The 11,398-nt window shown below is 38.2% G+C and overlaps 1 protein-coding gene across 3 annotated transcripts in view; it reads right to left on the bottom strand.

Annotated features, from left to right (window-relative positions):
• Bub3 (BUB3 mitotic checkpoint protein) overlaps positions 1-9,244 on the bottom strand; it is a 65,866-nt gene extending 56,622 nt beyond the window's left edge. For all 3 annotated transcript variants that reach the window (XM_058580725.1, XM_046448842.2, XM_046448843.2), the window contains exons 1-7: positions 9,092-9,244; positions 8,539-8,733; positions 7,967-8,036; positions 6,237-6,388; positions 2,989-3,147; positions 891-1,068; positions 441-657 (exon numbers count right to left, since the gene is read on the bottom strand). In XM_058580725.1, the coding sequence (XP_058436708.1) occupies positions 441-657; positions 891-1,068; positions 2,989-3,147; positions 6,237-6,388; positions 7,967-8,036; positions 8,539-8,733 (971 nt within the window). In that variant the 5' untranslated portion in view covers positions 9,092-9,244. The remainder of the gene's footprint in view (positions 1-440; positions 658-890; positions 1,069-2,988; positions 3,148-6,236; positions 6,389-7,966; positions 8,037-8,538; positions 8,734-9,091) is intronic.
• Positions 9,245-11,398: the final 2,154 nt, after the last annotated feature.

The following is an 11,398-nucleotide window of genomic DNA, read 5'->3' as shown; positions in this document are numbered from 1 at the left end:
TTTTTAATAAGACCTGAAGGTCATTTGCTTTGTGTAAATACTATAGAAATGACCTCTGTGGAGAGGGAAGTTTTTGGCAGTTCAAATTCTTAAATATCTTAAATAGAATTTACTAAAATAAATTATTCTTGAATTCCTCAACTTAATTTTGAAGCAATGAGCTAGTAATAACTGCAGAGATTCAAATAATAGAGTCTATTCAAGAAGAATGAGAGTTTGACATTCTTCTCTACAAAACAACTAGGCACAATTTTATCCATCAGACGTCTATCAACCTACGGATATTGAAAGCTTGGGAGAACAAGATAAAATCAACTCCAACCCTACAGTCGGCTGTAATATCGAGCAGGCATCAACAATGCTATTCATGAATGTAGAAAAATTAATAAATCCTGGGTTGAATGCAAGAAAAGGCTCAAATACAGGTGAAGCATACTCACTTGGGTTTTGTTTCTGCATCTGTCACTTGGCGAATGAAGATACCATCTTCAGGATGTTCCGTGTCATCCATTTCATACATATATGATGATGCTATTGCAAGTGTAGTCCCATCATTGCTGAAGGCAAGTGATGCGATGCTGGTAGGGTACCGATGGAACTGGCACAGTCGTTTTTTATTAAATGGATCCCAAATATTTACAAATCCATCAGAACCACCTGCAAGTAATTTCAAAATAGTTAAACTGGTTAACACCATTATCTTAAACATCTAATTTTTAAGACCATTTAAGTTACATTTCTCCCAAGAAGTGCTACAGATTTTTTTCCTTAAATAGCTTAAAAAAAAAAAAAGCACAAATTTTTAAAATAACTCTAAGCCCAAATAATGTTCAATTTTAAAAACCATATAATCATAATAATTAAATATAAGTTAGCTTGCCATACTTTACCTGTGGCAAATGTATTGTGGATATTGTGAAATGAAATGGCATTGACTGGGTAAATCTGCTCAATATTATTTTCTTTTAGTCTGTGACATTTGAAAGCATACTTCTTCTTCTGTACCTCAGGGCTTGGGTCCAAGTACTCAACTGCCACCCGGCCTTCAATAGAGCTTAATACATAGCCCTGTCAAGAGCAAACCAGAGAACAAAAATGGTAAACCAGCTTCCATAAACAAGGCACTAGTTCCCAAATTCAATCCATACCAAAGAAAGATGACTCTTTCAGAAATGAAAAAAAGTACGGCCAGGTTTTAACAAAATGTTTAAGCTGTACTGACAATTATGACAACTCTAAAAAGCTAGAACATTAATTTGTTTTATCTTAAAAAAAAAAAAAAAGGCTGTCATCACTTGCTTTCTTTACTGTGTCTTACACATGATAATCAGAAAGGTCCAACTATTTTATCAAACCTAAACAAGAATTTTTAAAGTGTTTTAGTACCATTTATGTTTCCTGTCCAGAAGGGACTCAAATTTGTTCCCTCAGTTAAATATATTATTTTATCGTTCTATGCCTTTTCATCTCTAACAACTGTTAAGAACTGTGTTTCCGTCACTGGGAGCATCAATAACACAAATCGACTGGAATATCAGTCCTGCATTTCAGTTGTTCCACCTCTTGAATTTACCACGGCTAGTACACAGCAGACACTTCAGGAATGGTCAAAAATGGTTTACAATTTCAAACCTTTTCTCACCTTTCCATGATATGACAACATGCTATAAAACTTAAGATAATATGCTGAATATAAAATCTGTTTTCAATCTTCATTTTTTTCAATCCTTTCGAGAGAAAAAAGAGTTATGCCTAAAAACTGCTTATGAGAAAAAGTCAGTAAAAATCTATGTTAAATTTCCATTATGAAGTAAAGACAGTCTGACAGAAAATTAAAACAGGGGCTGGGATATAGTTCAGTTGTTCCAGTGCTTGCCTCGCATGCATGCACAAGGCCCTGAGTTCAATTCCCATCACAAGCATAATAAATAAATTGACTTTAAAGAAAAAAGGGAAGAAATAAAAATAATTTCTATAATACAATAATCCTTTGATCACATACTTAAATCCCAAAGTTTCACCTAACTGCAATTCCTTGTCAGGGATGAAAAATGTATACTTTCCTGGAAAAGAACTGTGATGACCATATAAGATACTGGCCTTTTGAGATTAAAAAAACCAAGAGAATAACTGACTTAACAACTGCTTCAAATTCCACAACACTAAATGACAGGCACCATGATTTCAAACATACCTGCTGATTTCTAATGACTTTTTCTCCTGCAAAATTCCTATTGTAACTTACAGCATTACCAGCTCCCCTTATAACTTTATGAATTGGGGGTAGGAAAGAGCTCACTAATAAACAAGCTAGTCTCCTTAATGAAGATGGAAAGCAATTCACCCTATATATCAAAAGTTAGTCTGTAGGGCTGGGAATATAATGCAGTGATAGTGTTTGCCTAGCATACATGAGACCCTAGATTCCATCCCCAGAACATCATGCACACGCGTACACACACAAAATAGAATTAGTCTTCACGTGAAGGACACTACCTCTCTAACCTCAGTGGAGTTCAGAAAATCAAATTTCTAATGTCAGATGGAAGAAAAAACAATTATTATTACAATTAGAAAAAGGCAAAAAGAAAATAGCGAATCCTATAAACAGATTTTCAGATCTGTTTTAATTCACTGGTCTGTAAACTAAAATATCTGCAAAACTCTTTAAATTATTGTACATGATCAGAATCAACAGAAAAATCCAAAGACCTCTATTCTAACTATTGAGTGATCCCATTCAGATCATTTAACCTCTCTGAACATTAAGGTCTTCTCTAAAATGCAGGTTATTAACACATTACCTTTTAAGATGAGATTGTTTAAAGTGTTAAGTAATAATATAGCTAACAGCAATTTTTTTTTTCCTAACAGCAAATTCTAAGTCACTACTCAAAAAAGAAAAACACCTTGAAAGTACTAGCCAAATTATCATCATATAAGATATTATTCTCAAATACCAGAACTGGAGAAAGAGTAGATCAGTACCTGCTTGTTAGGAAATGCTCTTATGCAGCGAGTCTGGTATTTCAGGCTGGACTCCCTGCGCTGCTGCACATAGCCCATGTTCCGTAAATCCCACACCAACACTCTGCGGCCCGCTGTACCTACAATCAGCCGGTCTCCAGACACTGAGAGGGTATACACCTTTTAAGAGAGATGAGAAATTGCTAAAATTCATCTATATCTTGAAAATAGCATTTCACCTCCAAATGAAATCCATGTAAGTATTAAAAAAATTAATCCGTTAAATTCCAAACACAAGCAACAATTTTAGATGCTACAGTTATTCAAGTCAAATAATGCACACAAAATAGCAAATCCTGGATATTAATTCTTCATCAGTATCATATAAGGTACATTCTAATCCTGTAGAGAAACTTTTGAAGACAACTCATTATCAAAACAATTTTTCCCAACCTTCTTTCATTTAGACAAAAATGAAAAAAAAAAGCACTCAAAAATGAGACAATAAAACATAAAATAATTCAAGATACCTTTCAATGAGCTTCTAACCTTTCATAAAACATTTTCCAAGTTACTTTTCCACAACCACCTTTTGATTTCATTTGTTGACTCAAAATCTTGACTTATCCCAACTATTATAACGAAAAAATAGGCCTTTCCAAGTAAAGTGAGGGAGTCATTATTAACTTTGGTTGCTTTTGGTGACACACAAACTCAAAATTTACAGGCAAGGTGCTGGGAGTGGTGGCACAAACTTATAATCCCAGCTACTCAGGACTCTGAGGCAGAAGAATCACAAGTTTCAAGGCTAGCCTAGGCAAAAGACCTTGTCTCAAAATTTAAAAAAAAAAAAAAAAACGGTGAGTGGAGGGGAGGGAGGGTTGTAGCTCAGTGGTAGAGTCCTTGCCTACCATATACAAGACCTTGGGTTCAGTCCTCAGATTTTAAAAAAAAAGACAACAAGAACAGTAATCTGCATGTGTCAAAGCTAATTCTTTTTTTTTTTTTTTTTTTAGAGAGAGTGAGAGAGAGGTAGAGAGAGAGAATTTCAACATTTATTTTTTTTTTAGTATTTGGCGGACACAACATCTTTGTTTGTATGTGGTGCTGAGAATCGAACCCGGGCCGCACGCATGCCAGGTGAGCGCGCTACCGCTTGAGCCACATCCCCAGCCCTCAAAGCTAATTCTTATGGCTAACATCTTCAATAACATTCAAAGCAGAAGTTTATATTAAGGAAAGATTTTTAAAACTATTTCATGCCCTTTAAGTGTCTAGTTTTTTACCCTAATGCTTAATCTTCAAAACCAAAATAGCCACAAAAACTTCTTTATAAGTCACCAAATTTCCTGCAAGCAAAATATTTAGTGGTTCATTTACAAACATGTTACTCACAGACAGAGGCATTAAATTCATGAAAAAGGAGACAAAAAACATATTTCCTGGTCATGTTAAGTCACTATTTTCAAATCTAGACTAGATATCCAAAATTGAGGTTATAATTTTCAATTAATATGTAACTCTAACCTGACCTAATATTTTTCACCCTGAAGAATTGCTATAAAAAAAATAGAGGGCAGGAAATATAGCTTGGTGCTGAGAGTGTGATCACCTAGCATGCCCAGGGCCCTGGGCTGTTAAATCCCCAGCACCTAAACAAAGTAAAAAAGCAGAGAGGCCCCACAAGACAGTGCATCTTTAATGCTCAGTAAGTAAACCATACAGTTTTTAATCTCTAGTGTATTAACTACAATCCACAACAAACAACCAAGTTAAGTTACAACGCAATGCCCCCATGGCAGTTTCTAAAATATGGACTTAAAATTCAACAATTAGGGGTTGGGATTGTGGCTCAGTGGTAGAGCACTTGCCTAGCATGTGTGAGGCACTATATTCGATTCTCAGCACCACATATAAACAAATTAACTAAATAAAGGTCTACCAACAACTAAAAAGAATATTTAAAAATTTTTTCAATAATTAATATGACCAAGGGAAAAATAAGAACTGAAAAGAATGAAATTAACAGATGTAATTCTGGGAGACTTAAATATGAAGAATAATACCCTAAGATTCACCATAGCTTATTCACAAACAAAATATTTGCAGAAAATACCAAATCCAGAGAGATCAATTTGTAATGGTACAATCATATCAGGAACTTTACCTTAAATCTTTACTGAACACGTGACACACAAGCTTCTAACGGTTCTTTCTAACCTCACTGATCATAAATCAAGTGAAACCACTGTCATGCTACTGACTAGGTATATACATTTATCAAAGAAAGTATTAAAAAAAAAAGTGACATAATGAACCTTGCTGAACCAATAAGCAGCTTGATTCAGTATGGCTGTCCATTATATGATATTCTGTCAGCAATTTATCACAGTTCTTAACATGTTACATACAACCATAAATCAAAACTAGAAACAATGCAATTATTTTATTCTGAACAAAGGTCTTGCCAGGAGTAGATTCGAATGTGATGTGACAAAAATAATGGCTCTTTGGATGCACCACTATATGTAATGATAGCTAACAGCAGCTGAATAGCATATTTACACTGAGGAAATAGACTCAAGTGAAGGATACCTTTAAACTGCTAAAACAATCAATCTTTAAAATTAACTACCCCCTGATAAAGTCTGATGAGGATACAGCAAGAATGCACTATTTTATCATGCAGATCAAAAGGTTAGAATAACAAAGTTTCACTTTTTAAAAACTCCATTCAAAAAGAACCTTCAAACTACATCAGCATTAAAAAAAAAAAAATGTGTATATATAAACAGTCAAGAAGTAGGATACCTTTCTTGCTAAACTTGAAATGACAACCCATTTCACCCTTGTAATAGTTAACTCAAATGAATCCTCAGGTCACAACTGAAAATGAGTGATGCTCCATCCCATTTTCTGTTTGGGGCATGTCAAATCCAATTTACGACAATCGAACAGTTTTTGCTAAATGACCTCTTTACAAAGACCATGAGCTGCTTCTCAGTCCTGAGATTTAAAGTATTAATACATGAAGCAGGTTCATTTAAGCTCTCACTTGCTAGTACAAGTGTTAACAACTGACAGAAAAAAGAGATTAAAATTCATTCCAAAGTTAATTTCCTTTGCACTAAAGCATTTCTATGTTGTTGCATTTATAAAAAGAGACTGTCACAATTCTTAACCATTAAATTCAATAGCATATTAATCATTAAATTCAACAGCATAGTCACCCTGAGAACTACAATTCCTGATAAATATAAAAATCCTACCTTTTCAGGCTGAGAGAAGGTCCCAGCATTGCAAGGAGTTCTGGGATCCCACAATTTAACTGTTTGATCCCAACTTCCAGTAACCATCACATTCACTTCTGGACAGTATTCAACACATCTGATAGGGGCATCATGGGTTCCAACAAGATTTTCTACAAGAAAAAAACCCAACAACTAGCTTTACTACCTCAACTAAACAAGAGTACTCAAATGAACAAATGCAATGAATCTGCCTCATTCAATATCCATGGAAATGTCTGCATACACAAAAATATCTTCATTACTACAAAGTTATCCATTCATCTCTGGTCATCTTACCGCGCAAGTCTGAACCACTAGCATATTGCATATCAAAGGCTGCCTTGAGTTTCAGATTACATTTAAACAGGTGGCATGTTTACTACTTTCCTTACTGAATTTTAGATTTCTTATCAGGAAGCTTGTTTTTAACTCTGTATCTAATGAAAGGTCTGGTGCACACTAGGTGTTCAAGAAATACCTGTTGAATGAACAAATGGGTGAAGAACCCTAGGTTCTGGAACTCAATAATGTTTATCTTACACATTAAGCCAATACTTTAAAGAAAGTTATTCATGTGGTTATGGGATTATGAGAGCTGGAGATGAAGTCTTATAATTTATTCCACTTGGTTTTCATGGTAGGTCAAATTTCCAACACATAATTTCTTTTCTCAATTTCAACCTTCACAATATCTCATTTCTTCATTCAACTTCCATCTAGATATGAGCCCAAATCCATGCAACCTAGGCATACAAGAATAGCACATGGTCTTGACTCTTAAACAGGAATGTTACCTTTCTAAAAGCATATTAAAACAAGTTGCAAGTATCTCATGAAGTCTGGCAATGATGATCAGAATAAACAACTAATTATCTTTAAGTTACAGCCTAAACACTGAAAATCAAGTTTCTTTTTCCCAAGTTTGTGAGTAAGTAGGACTTAACCTACAGGGTAATTTACTACACAGGGCAAGCTACAGACAAACAAAACCAACAACATTAATTTTAAGTTCCATAACAAGTCTTTTGCAAGTCTCTTTTTTTTTTTGACAAAATGTGCCTGTCCTCCATCCACCATCCTGTTGATCAACTCAGCTTCTAGGTTCCCTGCCATCTCCTTCAAATTTATCTGTCTAAAGTAAGGACAAATGCTCAGCTAGAGAGCTCTGATGTTTGGGTTCTACTCCAATGTGTGCTCTGCCTTAGTATGATCATAAAAATTTGGTCATTTCATATCTGGGTCTCTAAGAAATTATTTTCTTAACAAATGCAACAGAAACATATTCTACTAAGTAAATAAGCAGAATTAATAAACATTATTAGCTTTTCTACAATGTTTTGTTTTTATGAAAATACCTTCCTTCAGTTTTAATTACCTTCTGAAAGAAGAACCCTAAAACATAAGCATTATCCTGGAACATTCTATTAAAACATGGACCACTATATGTTCTAATTCACTTCTAAGGATGAGGTAAAAGTCAAATAATTAAGTATCACTTCATGTAAACACTTAGGATGGAGATCAAAGTGCAAAAATATATGCATAATGTTTTGTGGCCAGTAACTTAATGGTTATTCAGACAAAAATATCTAAATTCATACCACTTTTACCTCTATCTCCATAACTAAGAAATTCAGCAACCATTCTTCCTAAACTTTTACACTCTAATAATCAGTGAAGAAAAATGGTTAAAAATGTGGTTACATTACCTTGATCAGTGTTCAAATCATGCATTTTCAACTGATGATCTAATCCCCCACTCCAGGCATGCGTTGGATCCTACAAAATAAAGTTTCAAGGCACTTAAAACTTACAGAGCTTTTAAAAAGCATTTCAGAATGCCTACCTCTATGGCCAACTGTTCAGGTCATGCTGGGAACAGCACACACTGAGCACAACTATTCACTGTAAACAAAAAGGGCGGAAGTGGTCACAAAAACCACTGTCAACAAACTGAGGGAGGGCTCAGTTCATCCCACTGGCTGAGGGTAAAACAGGCATTCCTTCTACATGTCCCTTTTAATGGGGCAACCACATCGGTCCAGCTGCAAATTTCAAACACGAATCATCGTTAAGTCCACGAAGTTCACAGGGTTTAGGACATCTGCACGTTCCCAACAAGAAACAGAGTGTCCGGCTCGAGCAGGTGTTGCCGAACACCAACGAGCGGTCCAAAGAACTCCCACAGAGATCTACCCGACACCGGAAAAGGGGCGCTGCTAACCGGACACTTCCCGGCGCGGCAGAGGGCAGGGGGAGGGGGGAGGGGGCGGGCACCTACGTAGAAGGCGCAGTCCAGGACGGCGCCGGTGTGCTGGTACTTGAGCCGCATCGAGTTGGCCGGCACATCGTAGAGGCGCACGGACGTGTCCCAGGACGAGACCAGCAGGAACTGGGAGGTGTTGGGGCTGAACTTCACCGAGGAGATGCCGTCCTCGGGCGGCTGGTTCAGCTTGAACTCGTTAGAACCGGTCATCTGCGGAACAGACGCGCAGTCCGAGTCCCCAAGGGTCCCGGGTGGGAGGGCAGAGCCCGCTGGCCGCCCGAGGGCCCGAGGAGGGCGGCGTCTGCGCCTGCGCGGAGTCCGGGTCCGCCACGCACGGCCTCGCCCCTGGCCCGACGGGCCGCCGCCTCCGCCGCCGCACCCCCACCCCAGCTCAGGGCCGCCCGCCCCGGGCGCCCACACCCGCCCTGCCGCCTCCCCTCCCCGGGGCCCCAGACGGTCTTAAAAGCGAAGAAGGCGAAACGAGCTGCCCTGCAGACGGCTCCGCCAGCGCGGACCCGCGAGGTCCGCGGAGAGCACGCTCCTGCGCCCCACCGCCTCGTCCCGCTACCTTGAGCTTGCCTCCGAAGTAGCGTCTCAACGGCTTGCCGCCGCCTCGCAGCTTCCCTCGGAGCACTCTCCGGCCGGGCGTAGGAGGCGGAGAGGAAGCTCCAGCATAGCTCTGCCATTGGCTGCTTTAAAACGCCAACGGCTCGCTCTAAGCAGCCTATTGGCCCGTTCGGCTGCTCGGTGACGGTCAAAGCAGTCTTCCAGTTCCGGCTCAAAGGGAAACCGCGGTTTTTCCGATCACGTGGTCTCATTTTACCAGCACGCTGAGACCCCCGAACTCGTGCCGTAGGAGCAGAAACTACAACTCCCAAGTAGCATCGCGCCAAGGACGCGCTCTTATCCGCCCACGCCTGTGCGTGTCATCCTGGGTGGTGTAGTTTCCACCGGGCGGATGCCCTGTTTGTGCTCTGAACAGTAGGCGGGAAAGTAGGTCTTAAGGTCCGCCAGTGGCGCCCTCCTCCCCCGTAATCACTCAGACTTAAGAATCCCTTTTTGGTCAATACTCCTATAGAGCTAAATCATTCTCTTTTTGGCGTGTATACGTCTGTAAAATGAACCAGAAATTGAAATAGAGAGGAAATACTTGCTCTGATCAACTGCCCTGTTTTGCCTTGATTCTTTCTCATTTTCCTGGCGTTTGTACTATCAACCAGGTCTCATGTTTCCCATCGTCTTAAAATTCTGCCCACCCCTTAGAATCTCGTCCTTATTGTTTTACCTCTTCACCCCATCGTTATGAACTTATTGAGCATCCACTGCATGCCAGCCCTGGTGAAGGGCTCTGGGAAGATGTATTTAATCAGACTAGTCTTTGTCCTGAAGGAACTCCCAGTATTCAGAAGGATGAACAGACTAGTAAACAAATACTCTGCAATGTGTTACAGCAGATTTGTCCTGGAATCCTCAAAGGGCAATGACAAGCCTCTTCCCTTCCACCATACCCTGCTACTCCACAAGGTTTCAGGCTGTTTGCTCCCATTTTTTTCTGAAGTCCTCCAGAATACAGAGCACCAAGAAGCTTTTCAGTAATGAGAAATTATTTCATCTCAACTAAAGAAAATTAATGCCTAATCAATAGAATTCAGTAACTGAGTTACTCTTGAGCCTCAATTTTTCAATTTAATCTATATTCTATGATCTCTTTTTCACTACCTTTTTAAGAAAAAAAGTTTTATTATATAATTTTGTATGAAGCAGGAGGCAATTGTTGGGGTTAAAATGTTTAACTTTTAAGGTACATTAATAAGAGAGAACTGTTGATCTTTATGCATTCACACTCTGAATGAATGCACTTCTTAAGATTTCTGACAATAAACATGTACAATGACAACCCTTCTACTTATTACATTGATATTACTGCTAAAAGATTCTTGCCCTTCTTCCTTACCTTTCCTAGTTTTTGTTTCTCTATTTCTTCTCTTTTAACAAGTTAATAGGCAAGTTGAATGATTTCATATGTAGTGTCTTACTTCCATTCTAAGTTAAGCTAAATAATTTTATCTCCTGACTTATTTGGTTCCCTCTCCCAGTTGTTTAATTCTATTAGTGTTTCAAGATTCTGAGCATAAATTATCCACTAACAAAATCTAAGTGTATTTCATTATCCAGTGTATGATTCAGGTCCCTCTGGGCATGCAGTTGCAGCCCGACTCAATTTGAGTTTTAAGAAACGTCAATCTTTTAAATCCAGTTTAGATCCTGAAAGGAGACTGATGATTTGGCTTATTATTCAAATGAATTGATAGGCTTGAGATAGGAAATCTGGCAACAATGGAGTCTTGAACATATTAAATCCAAATGCAAAGTTCTATGTGTACATGTGTGTTAGAGTTAACTGTGAAATTCCTAGAACGTAATTACACTGTTAGATCATCTATGACGGCTAAATCCTGGATTAGAAAATGGGTGAAATATACATTATTTAAGATAAACTGTAAAAGGGTCATTCCCTAAAATCGCCAAGGCAAACTTTCTCCTTAAATGCCTCCGGTGACTAGGGGAAACCACTTCCTATTAAAGAAGCAAGCCTAAGGAAAATGTTATTAAAACCCATCAATATTATTAAAACCATCTTCAAACTGTAACTAACTTACTGAAATGCAGACAAAATGCTATGGATGGAATATCCCTATACAAGAAGTTCCTTGGATGTCATTTGGTTGTTTCTGCATGGAATATTCAAATAGCAACGGTTAGAGGAAAACAATTTAAAGAGGATTATCTGGAGCAAGAGAACTTCAGTGAACTAAATATGTGTACACAAAAAGTCAGAAAATGGATCCTCCGTGAAACCTGTTTTCTTTCTCTG

The sequence above is a fragment of the Marmota monax genome, unplaced genomic scaffold (assembly GCF_021218885.2).
Source record: "Marmota monax isolate L192 unplaced genomic scaffold, Marmota_monax_Labrador192_F-V1.1 WCK01_AAM20220418_F8-fsc00076, whole genome shotgun sequence".
NCBI classification, from domain to species: Eukaryota; Metazoa; Chordata; class Mammalia; order Rodentia; family Sciuridae; genus Marmota; species Marmota monax.
The sequence above is the reverse complement of the archived record's forward strand: the minus strand, read 5'-3'. Positions and strand labels throughout refer to the sequence as shown.